A 16,536-nucleotide genomic window follows, 5' to 3' on the forward strand; every position below is an offset into this window, starting at 1 on the left:
CTCTGTTAGCCGNCAATGCCCAACAGCAAAGCCTAAAGGATGAGAAGCACATTTTGCTGGACTGTCCGTTGTACGACAAAATCAGATCTGATATGGGCTTTCCACGCTTCGAGCATATGAAGGACGCTATGAAGTGGGAACCTGAACGCTTGGCAAGGATGCTGGAACGCATATGGTCCCACCGCAACTCTATCGTTTCCTTTGGTCGTTAGTATCCTTCATCACTTGTTTTGTTGGAAGTGCGAGGTAGGATGGTGCTTATAGGCGATCTGGCAGCCCTTGAGCCCTCGGCTCGTATTAGGGTGGTTTGCAGGTACGGGGAACGCACCCACGACCATGTAACAACAACAACAACAACAAAGTAATTGGACCTCAGACCTAAAGTAAAGTTAACGACCTAACAACTAACGAGAAAACCTAACACCTGCTATTAATTTCAATCCACTATTTATTTGGCGGGCAACTTTTAGGAGCTGGTTTGTGCCTTCTGACCACAGACCTTTGACATGAACAGCTATATTTTTGTATTTTTCTATATTTATAATTTGTAATGGAGCCCGTGTATAATAGGGAAAGCTTACGATCCATATTTTCCGTACATTCCATGGTCGCCGATTGTTAGCTTAACACAGCTTAGCAAAATGGCGCAAAATAATTACGAGCAATGTGCAGTTTCGAGAAAAAAATATGCCCTGGTTTCGGGGCGGCAACGGTGACTTGTTGATAACTTTACAGTGCCTAACAGCCTGTTTTCAATTAGCTACCCGTTATTTTCACTAGAGTTGACCTAGAGGAGACTTAAAGGGCGCTAGAGGTCGTGGTGTTTCCAACAGTCTCCGAAACCAAGACATGGCGCCAAAGAAAAATTTCATAGCGCCATGAAAAACGTTTAATAGGATCCAGGATCCGATATGTTGGTCTACCACAATGCATAGAGAAACAAACTTCGGTGATATTCTTGGCCATTAGGCGGGCGTCGGAGGTGAAGGTCGTAAGATCGCCAAGTGAGTCCTGGTGAGTCCAAGCATACGTCAAGCCGTCGGTTGCAAGCAGTAAGAAATAAAAGAATAGTGCAAGCCCTGTGATCAGAATTCAAAAAGGACCATGAAATGTTGTCGCCAAATGCATCTGAAGTAATGGGTGGGTTGGTCGGGACCGGTACGATGTGGTACGACCGTTTCCAATAAGGTCCGACGATTTTCCTACTCCCACGTGCAATGGCATTTCTGAGTTGTAAATGTCCATCACCATGATACTATAACAATTATGTTACCTGCGAAAGTTGCTAGCAGCCGCGTGAAATTTCAAACCTAGGCGCCGAGGTCGCCGGCCGATATCTATTTTTGCTATATGGTTCTTCGGACCTGCTAGTTATTGGGTTATAGTAAAATTTCGCACAAAAAAGATTACTGTAATTCCGCTCGATGCGGATTTTCCACATGATTTATTTGGACTCCTCTTGACCACTCGCCGGCGGACTCGTTGGCTCCAGTCAGAATGGGCCAAATGCACCGTCCCCCCATGCATAATCATAATGTCCTTCAAGCTGCTATGCAGCAGCCTCTGCAGGGCGCGCGCCTGTGCTCGACATGCAAACAAAGGAGGTACAGGCTGATCGCTGAAATTAGTTTGGCGAAATCACCTTGACATCCCTAACAAGCTTGCGAAACCAAGACGGAAAGATTTTCACCACGCTAAGCAGTAGCCTGAAGTCCAGACGGCGGTTGTAGCTCCCGGTCATTGCCGGCCCTAACCGGTGGGTTGGGCGGGAAATCAGCCCCGGCAGATTGGTAATTACAGCGATGAACTACCAACGCATTAACGGGACGGGTCCAAAGGGAGCCTCATAATAGACGTGCCGAGTACAGATGCACCTTTAGACCTGTCTTTGCCTGCTGGCAGGCTACCACGGATGAGTCCCACCCCGGGTGGGCACCTGGCTGCTGTTAGCGCCTGCAGTCCTCTTTCTGCGGCCACCTGATCCCTTCAGGCCATACTTGCTCCAGTCCACTCCGCACTTAAGGCGATAGGGCCGCGGCTGGAACTGTGCGTAGAACACAAAAAATTTCCAAGCCTCATGGTTGCTAAGCCCCACAACGTCGGGGTTGGCCTGGCGGGGGCAGGGGATGGTTGCATAATGTTAGGAGGACTCCCAGGTCAGGGTCCCAGCGCCAACAATGCCAAGATAAGGGAAATGGAACCGGACAAAGCCAAAAACGTAATCAACTCTTTTCGAGCAAGCTAAAAAATGGGGACTGGCATGCAGCAACCGGAACTGGTTACTGATCCCGCACAGACAGAATGTAAGCAAGGATCAGGCACACTTATGGAAGATTGGCGCCATAGGAGCGGAGCAGCGGGTAAAATGTACGGTGGAGACGGGCCCTCTGGGCGTGCAAGATGGAACAGGTCGGCGACTGGGTGAGCAGATGGCAAAAGTACAATTATGCTTTTAAATGTCTCGGCTCCCGCTCTTCCCTATCATGATGGCATGTCGGTTACAGGTGATGGTTTCGGGGTACGTGCAGGGTCATGGGGCTGCCGCCCCACTCCCCCCCACTCTCCCCCGCCTCCTGCTCCAAGTTTTTGGAGAATTTTAGAATGTGAGATGGCCATCTATACTGGCAGGCAGCGGATCAGCGGGGCAAGCCGGCTGTGTGGGGTGCCCGGTGAGCAAACGGTTTGTTTTCCTGCGACGGCCGTCCATGGCCGACCGCCTGCGCAATGCCGCCGCTGCTGGAGAGCACAACCAATCCTTGAAGGCGCATGGTATCGAACAAGTTCGCATTTGATCTATGGGGAAACCTTTTCCGCCCTAACCCCCCGCATTTGGATTTGTAAGTGAACCTTTTTCCGCCCAAATCCCGCTTTTCCTGCGCTCAATCCTATCATGATGGCACATCGGGGGCCGAAATGGTAGATTACGGATTAAACCTAGTAAACCGAAAATTTTCAGGCGAGTTGAAGCCGTGCAGTTAGTACGGCAATTCCTGACTTTGATCAGCCCTCGTTGGGGCAGAGAAGTGCTGTTTGATTAGTCTTAACCGTCAACCTGGGCGGCTGTGTTACTTTTACTTTAGTGTCATCGCTTTAGCAGCGGTTTGGCTGGCGCCCAATCGATGTGCCTCGTTGACTTTTCTTTCCCCTCTTGTTGTGCTATCTCTGGTTATTTGAGGGCGATCCCTTGATTCCTCCCAGGTGCCTGGGGGTGTATGCGTGTAGGCCATCGCCACCAGGGTTAGCTGCTTGAAGGAGTTAGTGATTGGCTTCTGCCAGATCGGCAAGTTGGGCAAATTCAATGCGCGCTCAGTGAAGGCAACCAGATTTGCACAAATAAATAGTAGTAGGTGATGGTATATTATACTAGCATTGTTAAGCAGCCTCTCGCACAATCGTGTCCGGTCGTACTGTGCCGAATAAACGGTCCGTACAAGACGCCCCAAAAGCCAGGAGCGAATTTTACCGCGCGACGGCGCGCGTGCGATTCTCAAAATGCGCGTGTACAAGTGTATGTCATTTTTTTGGCGAAAGGCCGCGGTGTGCCAGCGCGTTGCGCAGGAGGGCATGTTGGCCACAGACGCACGCGGTATGCAGGCCGGAAATTTGGGTGGCTGCTTTGCCGGAACTGAAAGCACCGAAAGCATACAACGTAGCTTGCAAGACTGGGCTCAATAAACGGCCGCGGGAAGAGGAAGCGTTTGGCGAAGCGGCACTTTTGTGAAAGCAAAGGGGCGCGCTTTTGGTAGCGCAACGCATACAGCACCTAGTTCAGAGTGAAATCAAATTACAAACTTGCGCAAACAAGATATAACATACACAAACTTAATTAAACATAAATACAGGAAAGTCGTTCCGAGCCGTGCCAGTGACATGGACGCCTCTGATGGCTTGGAACAGTTTTTTGCTGCGCATACGGCCGTGAGTGGTATGCTGCTCCTTACAAGGACTGCTCGTAGCGTGCTCGGTTGAATGCTCGGTAGCGTGCGAGTTTACCTATCATGATGTTTTTTGCATATCCCTCCAAGCGAGAGGGCTTGGACCTATGCTGATGTTCGTTCCAAGAAGTGAACTGAGGACTGATGCTACACGTCATGTATACGCGTTGCTTAGCTTGCAACGTGACGCGCCCACGATGAAAGTTATGCACGTAAATTCGCCCGTGCGACGAACGCCTTGTAACCCTTCAACTACACTCACAATATACCGCTGCACTATTCTCTCCACTCCTGCCACATCATGTTTCACCGACATACTTCGGCACCTTCCGCATCAATATACTTTAGTACGCGGTCAGCTGCTTCACCAGGACCCCGGTGTTTTTGAATAGTTAAGCAGCCCCTCGCACAAATGTGTCCGGTCGTACTTCGCGAATAAAGCCTAAGTACACTCGTCCCAAAAAAGCCAGGAGCGAATTTTGCCGCGCAGATGCGCGCGTGCGATTCTCATAATGCGCCTGTACAAGTGCATATAAATTTTCTTGGCGGATGAGGACCAGGTGCGCCAGCGCGTTGCGCAGGTGGGCATGTTGGCCATAGCCGCACGCTGGACTATTGCGTGGATGCTTTGCAGTAAATAAAAGCACCGAAAGCCAACGTCGTAGCTTGCAACTCTGGGTTCGTGAAACTGCCGCGGAAGATGAAGCGCTGGCAAAGAGGCAGTTGTATGCAGCACCTTGTTCAGAGTAAAGTCAAATTACAAAGTTGCGCAAAGTATAACATACATAAACTTAATTAAACATAAGAACAGATAAGACGTTTAGAGCCTTGTCGGTGACATGGACGCCGCTGTTGGCTTGGAACAGCTATTTGCTGTGCATAGGGGCGTGCCAGCGTTAGCCGTGTTGCAACAGCTCAGGATGGATTTCAGCCAGCAACAGCCTCAAGAGCTGCTGCACAACCACCGGGAATGTCTTCAGTTGGGCACGTGTAGTTTTGGTCGGCGGGGTCGAGCAACGTACGCAATGCGCACAGAAACCAAGGTGCAGCGTTCTGTAAGCTCGCCAACATATCCGGTACGCGGTGGCAGGCTTGCCGAGCACGAAATGAAGGGGGGGTCGCATCTCACCATTCAACTAAGCATGCATGTGCTCGGTTGAATGCTCGGTAGCGTGCGAGTTTACCCCTATCAGGATGTTTGTTTGCATATCCCCCCAAGCGAGAGGGCTTGCACCTATGCTGATGTTCGTTCCAAGAAGTGAACTGAGGACTGATGCTACGGTGAAAGATTTGCACGTAAATTCGCCCGTGCAATAAAACGCCCTGTAACTCGCTTACGCTAATCTCACATTCCAATATGCCACTGCACTTTCCTCTCCAGCCTGGCCACATTCTCTTCCTCGCAAACCTACTTGGGCACCTTACAATCCAACACCATACGTGCTTTGAAAACGCGGGCAGCTGCTTCACAAGGACCCCCCTATTTTTGAAATGCAAACAGCTCATAGACTGCGCCTGTACGACTTTTCCCGTCTGGGCACAAACTTTTACAAAGACGCTAATGAGGTTATTAATTTTAATACCTATTTTTTTTTGTGGAATCAACCATTATAAACATTAGCGTCAGTACGGTAATAATCCATGATAATCATATAACCTGCCTCCCGTGCTTTTTGGTGCTTGGCGTTCTGTTGAATGTTACTTCTTGGTTGCATTCATTATGTGCTCCATCCTTTTCAAAATTCTTTGTCCGCCATCCAGCCCATACATTGTTTACGTGCTCACCTGCAGAAAATAGCGAGCATCAAAGCAGTCCTCCCCTTGTGCCACCGCCACCAGCACCCCGGGCAGCTTGTACTCACTGCCCAGCTGATAGTAGCTGTTGCGAGCGGCCAGATCCATATGGGACGGGAAGGTATGCAGACTGGCGGACTCTGTTCCCAGAACTGCTTGGCCAACCTTCCTCCCCACCTCCTGCTCCACCATACCCTTACTCGGCGCAACACCAATTATGCTCGCCGCCTGCACGTCGGGGAGGGAAATTTCAGGCAAGCACAAGCAATGCTTGGGACATAGGCACACGGAAAGCAGTCCGAAAGGGGAAAGAGCTGGTATGCGAGCTGAATCTCATAGCAGCAGCTTACGGGTACCAGGGTCTACGGTATACTCTTTTGGACAGGAAGCAGCCTCGGCTGGTTTGAAATCCCTGCTTGTATATGGGGCGGGCTATGATGCGCTGAAGGACACAGGCTGAGCGATACAGACAGGAATCGGCTCCCGTCTCCAGGACGAACTGCATGAGCAATGCATCCCCCTGGACAGGCAAGCCCACATGTCGCGACGGACGCATGTTGTAAACGTACGCGAACACGCGTAGTACCACTGCTTTCGCAGCCGAACCCCGTGACCCAGTGCACTCATGCAAACCTCACCAACATCCACTCTGAATAAGCCCGCGCGAATTCTCCAGCAGCGCCGTATGGCATGTCAACGTCATCGTATTCACTGACGGGCAGGAACATTGCCTCGAATGGCAGCAGTGACAAGCCATCATTTGCCCGTTCGAGGAGGGGAGATAGCCTGCAAGCCAAGGAGGCAAGGGGATTGCCATGAAACTCTACCTATTGTGTTCCCCCATGCCTCAAGGCCTTGGGTACATGCCACAGCTTGTCGAGGGCGACAGCCGGGGAAGCTACAGGGGTGGATGGAGTGATGGAAAAGACAGAAGGGAGGAGGCTGGCAAGGGCAATACCGCCCTCGAGGATACCTTTCCCGCCTGCCGTGGGTCCGTCAAAGGCCCAACTGCGTACCACCAAGCGCCCATAACCCACCCTCCGTTACATCTCCACATCTGCTTGTCGGACCAGTCTACACCCTGCTGCCGCACGACCAGTGACGACAGCCCCATCCCGGCGCCCAGTACGGCAGCGCTCCAAGCACGCAGCCCCTTCATGGCTTCCGCTTCCGCGGCTGTCAGACCATCCATGGCCAGGAGCGCGGCGCTATAGACTGCGACAGCAGGCTCCCTGGAAAGTTTTGCCTCCGCAGCCGGGCACTCAAATTGCTCGTTCGGCAGACGCAGCAACTCGATAATGGCGGCCTGCACCGTTGAGGAGCGAGGCGTAACAATGCAAGTGCAGGAACAAACAACACGCTGCCAGTTAGGTTCGTTGGGTAATCGGTTTGTTAGGTGTTTTTCCCAAGCCGGGTAATTTCTGAAAGATCCTGCCGCTCAAAGAGGTCATGGACGCGCTAAGCCTGCGCACAACATCGGTCCCAAGCCCTCTCCTCGTCATATTTAGCTGGATTCCTGGCAAAGCACCGGTCCGCTATGCGGCGCACCCATCCATGCTCGATGCCTTCCAAAGAACGTACTGTAACTTCCATGCAGAGCCCACAAAGCTTGCACACGTTCGGCTTTAAACTCACCCTTGTAGCCGCCAGCGCAGTGAAATCCAGGAAGGGATTCAAAGGCAGCTCCGATTCCCCCAACTCCCGGCGCTCTGAGGGCTGTGCGCAGCTCACAACGCCGCCTGCCAGCCCAGCGGCCGTCCCCAGGCCCTGGCCCAGAGCCACGTGCCATGTTACGACATCCTGTTGTACACCAGAACAGGGAGGCCAAGCTTCTCAAGTCCGTAAACGCATATAGCACAGGCACGTGCCATTACGCGCCTGTGGAAATGGACCGCAGGGTAGGCCAACTGGGCCACATTTACGGGTCATGCGTTGCTGGTCCGAAGTGCGCTTTTAAGACTTACACGCATGGCCGGGGGTATGAATGGGCCCTTGACTGCCGAGCTAACCAGCACAAACCGTTCCACGAGCTCATTGTCCGCCCTGATAGACAAGTGCCAACGAACAAGGTTGAGGCCTCTACAGCTCCGCGCGTGCTCAGTATAACGAGCGTGAGAAGGCAGCTTCGGCAGCAACGCTTCCTGCGGTTGCGGGGGATGCATATTAGTACTGCTTTGTAGGGCGCAAGTGTTCGCTGCCAAAAAGTTGCTCTGTGCAGGGACGAATATAAGCCCTATGCATGTACGCCGTTGGCACAAACTACACGATTAAGAACGAGCACGCAGTCCCTAAACTATGTTTACACCTGCCCAAGCCCACCTGCGGGAAAAAAACAATTTACGGCCTAACAAACGGTCTTTGCCCGGGGCGAGCATGATGTACACGGTGACTGCATTACCAATTATTAAAAAGTACACGGCCTGGCTACCCAAATGCGCAACATATAGAACACAGAGATAGGTTCCCTAATTATGCTTGGATTGCGGGCTATTATGTCCACCCAAGTAACCACCGGCCAGGGAATTGGCTTGGCCAGGAAACTGCACAGCTCCGGTAAGGCACCTTTCCGTGGCCTCTTGGCAACAGCACTTCGTAACATGCTGTGTTGTCACGTAGGATTGCCTGGGTCCGAGAAAGTCGTTACGTGCCCGGTCCATGAAAGAAAAAATATAAAAAGGACTTTACCTCTATAACGAAGAACTTAAAGTTTTCAATGTAGGCTGCATCCTCGAAGCTGAGAACGTAGACCACTAGGGTTGGTTGTGTTCGCTGCAACTGACTTCCGCCACGATGCTCGCTGACTGAAGTTACTATAAATCTGTCAGTATGTAATTGCCGTGAGCACAACAATATGGCAAAGAGGCATAAGAAGAATACTGCAGGCGCGCCCAACAGCATGCGATGAGTGTACCTCATGTAAATGATACTCAGAAACCTATGTATCGATGTGTCATAAACCTAGCCTATTCTCACTGGCACGTTGAGTTGTTAGGAGTATTACCGTACAATGTGTGTTGCTTCTGTGCATGGCCGGTGGACGTGCCGGCACACAACAGCATGATGGCAATGCAAGCGTATCTGGGCCGAGGCTGTCATCCATCAGGCCTTTTTACCAAAGCAGCATACCTGGAGGTGAGAAGGGAGTGGGGCGGTATTGATCAAAGTACCCGCACTTGATGCCCAAGACCGGTAGCGTGTACAGCGTCAAAGTAACGCCTTACGCTTGAGAAGTAGCTGCGTCCTTAACGTGAAGCTCATTGCAAATGTTTTTCGTTCAGTTAAGTTATTTTCGCGAAGCGTTATTAACGTGTAAATGCTAACTGTCGAACGGTTGAGTACTCTCTGCGATCAGACCAAACATCAAATCCTTATATATGGTTTGGGGAAATTTCTGCCACGTATTCCTGCAGGATGCCAAAAACAGTACGCATTTGTCAATTTTGTGCTTATTGTCAGGTCAGGTGCGCCGCAGGCTCTTCCAGCGGACCTTCGGGCATCGTACGAGTAAGACACTTTTCGCTGCGCTATTATAGCACCTTGAATCCATCTGCTGTTGAGGGTCGCAATACCAAACACCATTTAAAGGAGAAGGTGTGTTTCATGCAGGCTTCATCTAGATCAGGCGGTTTACAGAAACAAAGGTTAGATCGCTGTGAGCAGGCCATACCCAATCCTTTCAGGCGCTTAACACTAGCATGGCAGCCCATAGACCTACATCCCGACACGGAAGCCTCTCCCCACAAAATAACTCGCATGAATCAATCCCTAGAATCACATCTTTTGGCATAAGACTGGCTGTGAAAGACCTGCCAAATATGAGAACAACTAATCACTCAAGAATGCCTATGAATGCCGCCAAACGCCCCTTTACATTAAGGATCAACGCAAGGGCAGCATTTGAGCAATATCTCAATATTTAAGGGTCACTGCCGTTGTGTGGCAGACACCCTTATCCCGGAACTCTACCATATCTGCACCCTTCTTCAGGTCGCAGCAATCCACTTCACGCGTAAAGTGACCCCCGACGGCCCCGGCTTCCCGAGTTACATCGTCGTGCTTGGGGAGAGACATAACATCGAGGACATCTGCAGGGTTGAAGGGTGCATAGGCCACTCCTGGTGCCCCCAGCGGCAGAGACGTTGTGAACGCCTTAAACAGCTTGTTCACGCCCGCCGCATCGTATGTAACCCGTACATTGGGATCCATAATTATATCATCATATCCATAGCGCCACATGTCATCGCAGAGGAGACTGCATTCCGAAGCTGAACATTCATTCTCTCGGTGCTCTCGGAAATCCACAACTTTACGTACGAAAGGTTCTGCATTAATGACTGCTAGACCGTTCCAGCAACAATGGACTCGTACTGGGCGACCAGCAACTACACGGTCGATGCTGGGCTGGTAGGCCACGTACGGCTCCCGATTGGTGAACATGCGTCCAGAGATATCCCGAGCGACCCACTTGTCGTAGAAAAAGAGTGGCCCAAACTCCCGCAAGTGGGGTTCGTATTTCTTATGAAACTTGCGCCAGTGTTTGCGAAGTTTGCCAAGCCGACTTAAACTGGCCGCAAAGCGACTTGGCAGGAGCCATTTCGCTTGCAAGTACGCCGCCAACGTCTCCTGATGCTCTCGGTCCGTCATATCAGGTTCAGCTGCCATTCCCATGTCAAGGCCGCAAACCATATCGGCAGGGTACTGCAGCAACCGCATTATGTCCGTGCTAGTGAAGAGTACGTCGTTTAAGAAGATGATGCGCCCACTGGCGTTGTTTCGCCCTTCACTCGGTGGACAGAAGTACCCCCTTGCGGCGCATTGCCCGTACAAGGCTGCGATTGCTGCTGATCGTAACCGAGCCAGGAAGTGGATGCGTTCCTCTCCAGTCTCCCGCTGGATTGTTCCGCCCAGGTCCAAGCGGTTTGGAATGCTGTTCATACAGATAAAGAATTCATATCATGCGTCTGCTACCAAAACATGTCAACCAGAGCCGGACAAAGGCACCAGCGCGATGTGCCAGCTCTAGTTCTCACCTCAAAGCATCAAATACTTCGCCCAGGGTTCGCAACCAATCCGATGTGCGATCCTTGCTACCGCTCTCGTAGATGGACACGAATATGGGGTTGTCATGGCTGCTTAGAGACCCCAACGTAAGTATCAAATGATACATGTAGTTGGGCATCACGCGCTGGGCGTCTCGAACGTTGGTGGCAAAGAAACAGCCGCCCGCACATACTCCTTGCCGCGTGAACCTATCTTCAACGCTTGGAAGAGGTAACACGAGGCCTGCTGCTTGTAAAAGTGAAAGAAACTCACGCGCATAGTCACAGGTTGCACCTTCTGCATCTTTCCCATTCGCCAACAATGCGAAACACTGGCGAAGATTTATATAGTCATGCAAGTCCTTAAGTCTTCGGGCAGCAGATCTAACTGCATGAAATTTTACATCGGCACGGTAGATGTTGATGCCATTAAAAAACTGGTTGATAGTAGCTAAGATCAACAGCAGCACGATAACTCGCGAGCTGAACAGGCCAAGACGCTGCAAGAAATTCCGGCGTAGTCGAAAACGCGAAAGTCGTCCTAGAAATGACATTGAAAACGCATAAATTGTCCTAAAAAGGACATAATGTCGTCAAACACAATATATTGTCTTAACAAAAACCATATCGACAGTTGCGCCACTCAACGACCTGTTATTTCAGGCCTTATTTATACGACAAGGAGGTATTGTGGAGGGATCTAGCCGATACCGAGACGTGCGGAAACGAAAATCTGCGGAAATAGGTTTCTTCCCGCTTTCCGCAGCCAGAGCCTAGAATGACGGAAGTGCGAAAAGAGAATCCGCATTTCCACGTTTGCAGTACGGCGGAAAGTCAAAAACAGATTCCACGCCTGCGTTTGCCATATACATACGTGCTCTACTTCACTATTATATTACTTTAGGGTAAGTGTCTGCAATCACTGCCCCCGACCTTAGGGCATATAGTCAGATTTAATGTGTTTCAGCTCAAAAGAAGGGAGGGAGGCGTGCTACCGACGTTTGGAAACATGTTGAGAGATGACCTTATGACAAGAGCAAGAACTGCTCTGCAACCTACAAGGGCTGCCGTCGGCACTGGAAACGCGCGCATATTCCTGAAATCCGCTTTCACTTTGTCCAGGAATGCCCTGCCATTGCTCCTGAAGTCCGCGCCTACTACAAATCCGTTATAGCCACTAGGGGGGAGGTCTACGTTAAGGGTGCTCTGGCCTGGGGGATTGGGGGTCGAAGAGGGGGGGAATGCTTGCAGGGAGCAGGGTAAACACCGGCAAGGGTGTGGGGCACACGTGAGTCCCGTCACTAAGTCCCCACCACATCCGAAATTCCCTTTTAGGAACCCCTACATACGAGCACTATTGGAATCCGCCGAATTTTAGATCCCATGACACTGAACCGCATTGCCAAGAGCGTGTTTGAGACTGTCCATGTTATCGCAACGATGCAAAGAGCTAAAAATAACTTTATATAGACAATATATAGATTTCGCAAGTTTCCACAGCGAAGGGGTTCCCGAATACGAAAAAGATTCCGCAGACCTGGTCAATTTTCGGCTGGGTCCCTGATATTGTGTATATTGTGCCTCAATATGTAAGGGTAGACTTCTTAGACAATTTCATAATGCCGGTAAAAAACGTAGTTCCCGTGACATGAAAAAGTAGACAAGCTTCGGCTGTTCCAGCGATCCCGTCTCTGTTTCGGTAAAGTTGTCGCTCTAGGAACAGGCTTTGTACTCAGGCCATCTATCATCCCCCAGCTGTCTGTTTCACCCGCCAGAGCTAGTCGGCTGACAACTGTTTCATCCGCCAGAGCTAGGCTGTTCGGCTGACATATTCCTGTGGACCTTATAACACGGCACGGCGAACTCCCTTACCAGCACCCAGCGTGTTTCGGTGTCGTGTAGGGTGCGTCATGCCGGTCTCTCCTGCTGGTGGTATCGGCTTACAAGCTGGCCTGCTTCCCTTGGTTGGCATTCCAGCGTTCCCCCTGATGCCCGCCCATTGGCGTCCCCGGCTGGTTGGATCCGTTTGGCGCTCCATGTCGTTGTGCGGCGCGGACAACGCTTGCAGCATCCCGCCTCGCTGTCTTTCCCTGTAGGTTCCCTCCTTCGGCTCTGGGTTCACCCTAGATGCCGCGACCATACCTGCCGTGCCCCACTTCGCGAGTACTCCCTTCGATTCGATTTTCCTATTCATGTTGGTTTGGGAATCTGGAAGTATGGCGATAGCGTTCCCCTTGGTGGCTATCTTCCGTGTTGGGATAATGGCACCCCTGCTGTATCCCCCCTTGGAACTGGGCCAAAAATTGGCTGGCTGGCGCGATTTTGTCGCCTCGAAAAATTGGGATATAAATGGAAGGTGACCCAACAGCCTGATCAAACAGTGCTCAATTAGCCATGTCAGGACTTATAACTGCGGAACAGAAAGCTATTTCGCATACGTGCATCGTAGAGGCTCTCTCCAACCCCGAAGGGGACGGATGGGGATCACTAACCCTCCGTTTCCTAGATTTCTTGGGACATGACGTATTGAAAAGGGCCCCCAAGAGCTACGTGAGGCAGATGAACGAGTGGAATGGCTAATGAATAGGCCATTGCCGGAAGGTGTGGTTTCGGAGTTCAAGGATCGGTTGATGAGCGGTTGGAAACATACGCGCCTAGATGTCCAGCCAGACACGTACCCGTCGGACGGTAAGCAACCGGGAATCGACATGGCGAAGTAGAAGCATTGATGGGTCCCGGCAGCTGAATAAGCGGGCAGGAAGGTGCTTCCGCATATCACTATATGTATCCCCGCTTCAGCGAACCGTAAGCTCATCCAGTTTAGCTGTTGGGCGTTGGCCGTTCACAGATCGCGCAAAGGACGGCGTTGTGTGTGTGTGTGTTACATGGTTGGGGGTGCGTGACCCCATACCTGTAAGACTACCCATACGAGCCGAAGGCCCAAGGGCAATACTACAACGCCTAAAAGCCACGGAAGAAAGGAAAACACCGCACATCAGCCCAGACTAGCGTCCAAAGGGGGTAATTGAGTTTCGGTGAGGCCACATACGTTCCAACATCCTCGCAAGACGTGCGGGTTCCCATTTCATGGCCTCCAACATGCTCTGTTGATGATCGAATCCCTCTTCAGCACGAATATCATTATAGGCTGGGCATTCCAATAACACGTGTTTTTCACCCTCGATTCGGCTATTAGTACCACAACAGCGGCAAAACCGCTGCCCCCGGGGGACATGGTACTTGCCCCTTCGTGCTCTATGTGCGTTGTGTACCTAGGGAGGAGCGGGTATGCCCCTGCTGCGGCACTGATAGCCATATTGAGATGCAGGGTTCTTCACCAGGGTACCCAAAAAGTTCGGCCGTGTCCGAAACCCTCTGAATAACCTTTCGGGGCCCTCCACGAAATTTTTCCTGTCAGTCGGAGAGTGTTTTCGGGTACCCCGGAACTGTCCGAAGCGGTTTTCGGGGTAAAATTTAGCTGGATTCTATTGTTATATGCTAGGACGGCTGAATTAACAGGTGTTTGACTTTATTTTGGAACATAGCTCCTAAGGATTTTACCCAAAGCAAGGCTATCTTCATAACTTCATAACTGAAAACTCTTTCTGCAAAACGTCAAGTTCGCTGACATCGATGGCAAACAGGCGGTTCGAGCTTGTTGAAGCCGCGAATCCCGAGGGAGATGCGGGGCACCTTGGTTGGGCGCTCATCATCAGTTGACTCGGGCATGTTTAACTATGCATATGCTTAGATGTATGAAAATGAGGGATATGGATATGCTTAGATGTATGAAAATGTCTGCTATACAGCTGCGAAACAGCCGCAATGCACATTTGTACTTGTTGTTTGACTGGTGACCAAGCGGGCCTTATACGGCAAGCCCGGTTTCCAGGCCCCGTCTGCGCCAGAAAACATGCAAATTTACGCCGACATATCGTTCGGTTTTCTCCGAAAATGCCTTCAAAAGGCTTCGGTGGGGTCCCCGAAAAAATGCTCTAAAAGGCCCCAAATCCGTTCGGAATGCTCCGGGGCGCACTAATTTTCCTTTCGGGCAAAACGGAAATACCTCAAAAAGTTTCGGGCCCGAATCGGGGTGAAGAACCCTCAATGAGATGAGAAGCACGTCTTGCTGGATTGTCCGGTGTACGGCGAAATCAAATCTGATATGGATTTTCCTCGCTTTGAGCGTATGAATGACGCTATGAAGTGGGAACCTGGACGTCTGGCAAAGATGCTGGAACGTATGTGGTCCCACCGCAACTCTATCGTTCCCTTTGGTCGTTAGTCTCCTTTAGCACTTGCTTTGTCTGAAGTGCGAGGCAGGATGGTGCTTGCATGTCAGCAAATGAAATCGCACGTTTCCTGTACAGGTACCCTTGTCCCAGTCTGACTAAATTCGCCCCCATATGTTGAACGAGGAAAACGGACATATAAAAAGACGTCAGTCCGCCTGCGCGACCTCCTGCGGTTAAAGCAGACATTACTAGCTGACGTTTAGGCACACGGGTCGCTCATTTCCACCCATAGGTCATGGTGCACGGCAATGCCGGCCCATCGCGCCATTGCTGTGAGTCCTGTCCAGACCCCCAGCTGCTCCTGCCACCGTGGGCATCCCCCTTGCGCGGTGGTTTCCATAATCGCTGCACAGCAGCCTTACTCTTCTTCAGCTGCTGCTTTAAGTAAGGCAGGGAATCTTGGAAGCGATGCCACCGGGCCTCTGAGGCTTATGACTGCAAGCTGAGCGGCATACCCGCATACGTCGGCGTGCGGCCCAGTCGGCAATCGAGTATAGTCCTTGTGCCCCAATCGAGTCTAGTCCTGTGCCCCTGTGCCCCTGTGCCCCTTACCGTACACCGATTACGGCCTGCTGGTCGCCAGGAGATGAAGCTTGATACCAATAAAGTAATGGTGATGACGCTTGGCTGAGCGTCAACGTCTTGTCCCTTACTATTTAAAGCTTTCTTTGATGTTTTTGTTATCTCGCGCATTTATCAGAAGAATAGAGGAGGCGCCCGTACTGTTCCGACCGCTTGCAAACATAGTCCCTTGGGTCTTGGCGCGAGCTTTGCATCATTTTGCCTCCTGGTGTTTATCATGTCTTAAAAGCGTATTTATAAATGAATGCCGGCAAGGTATTATGACGTGGTTCTGAGCAGTTGGTATGATGTTGCACGACAGAAACCACACTGTCCACCATTAGTTGCACCATTTGAGCCAGATATATTTACTTAACAGTATCCTGATACTCTAATCTGCATGGCCCGATTGACTTGCCCCTGAACATAATTTCGGACAGATTACTCCATCACACTACATACTGTAAACCCTCAACGTGCACGCATAAATGCCCGTCACCCTTCTACCCATGCGCAGAGAGCGGTCGTGAGTGCGGGGATGTGGAGCGGCAGCCCCACGATTCTCTACTTCGTGACATGTTGAAGATGGGCGGGAGCTTAATATTAAAAAGGATGGTGTATCCTTTTATTGTTTCCATTATAAAAGTCAAGAAACGTTTAAGTGAGAAACAGAATCTACACGCTGTTTGGATTCTTTGGATTGTCACTGGGACCCATACGTGCCACTGACCGGGCTCATGTGAAGAATGTGACCAGAAAGTTAGCGAAGTGGATGGTTAATAGCTTTAAACTATTAAGCCTGAACAACCATAATGATACATATATGATTGTATCCTGACATGTAGTTATTTAGTCCCGAAGGTCCCTAAGAAAAATAGTTAAGGCTCCGGACCCACCAACCAAACCATGCCG

General features: G+C 51.0%; 3 protein-coding genes across 3 annotated transcripts; all 3 read right to left on the reverse strand.

Moving 5' to 3' along the window:
• Positions 1-1,624: 1,624 nt before the first annotated feature.
• Positions 1,625-8,987, reverse strand: VOLCADRAFT_87385 (uncharacterized protein; the record flags this gene model as incomplete). The annotated part of the gene is made up of 10 exons (XM_002947186.1): positions 1,625-1,749; positions 1,978-2,110; positions 5,721-5,957; positions 6,368-6,515; positions 6,767-7,035; positions 7,365-7,529; positions 7,694-7,772; positions 8,049-8,149; positions 8,415-8,605; positions 8,951-8,987. 10 exons carry the CDS (start codon positions 8,985-8,987, stop codon positions 1,625-1,627), a joined length of 1,485 nt encoding a protein of 494 aa, XP_002947232.1.
• Positions 8,988-9,342: 355 nt separating this feature from the next.
• Positions 9,343-11,322, reverse strand: VOLCADRAFT_103314 (uncharacterized protein; the record flags this gene model as incomplete). The annotated part of the gene is made up of 3 exons (XM_002947187.1): positions 9,343-10,656; positions 10,760-11,012; positions 11,043-11,322. The coding sequence occupies 3 exons, from the start codon at positions 11,320-11,322 to the stop codon at positions 9,639-9,641; spliced, it is 1,551 nt and encodes a 516-aa protein (XP_002947233.1). The 3' UTR covers positions 9,343-9,638.
• Positions 11,323-11,731: 409 nt separating this feature from the next.
• On the reverse strand, positions 11,732-12,962 carry VOLCADRAFT_87387 (uncharacterized protein; the record flags this gene model as incomplete). Its single annotated transcript, XM_002947188.1, has 2 exons — positions 11,732-11,979; positions 12,641-12,962. The coding sequence occupies 2 exons, from the start codon at positions 12,960-12,962 to the stop codon at positions 11,732-11,734; spliced, it is 570 nt and encodes a 189-aa protein (XP_002947234.1).
• Between the last annotated feature and the right edge of the window lie 3,574 nt (positions 12,963-16,536).

Source organism: Volvox carteri, assembly GCF_000143455.1.
Source record: "Volvox carteri f. nagariensis unplaced genomic scaffold VOLCAscaffold_5, whole genome shotgun sequence".
NCBI classification, from domain to species: domain Eukaryota; kingdom Viridiplantae; phylum Chlorophyta; class Chlorophyceae; order Chlamydomonadales; family Volvocaceae; genus Volvox; species Volvox carteri.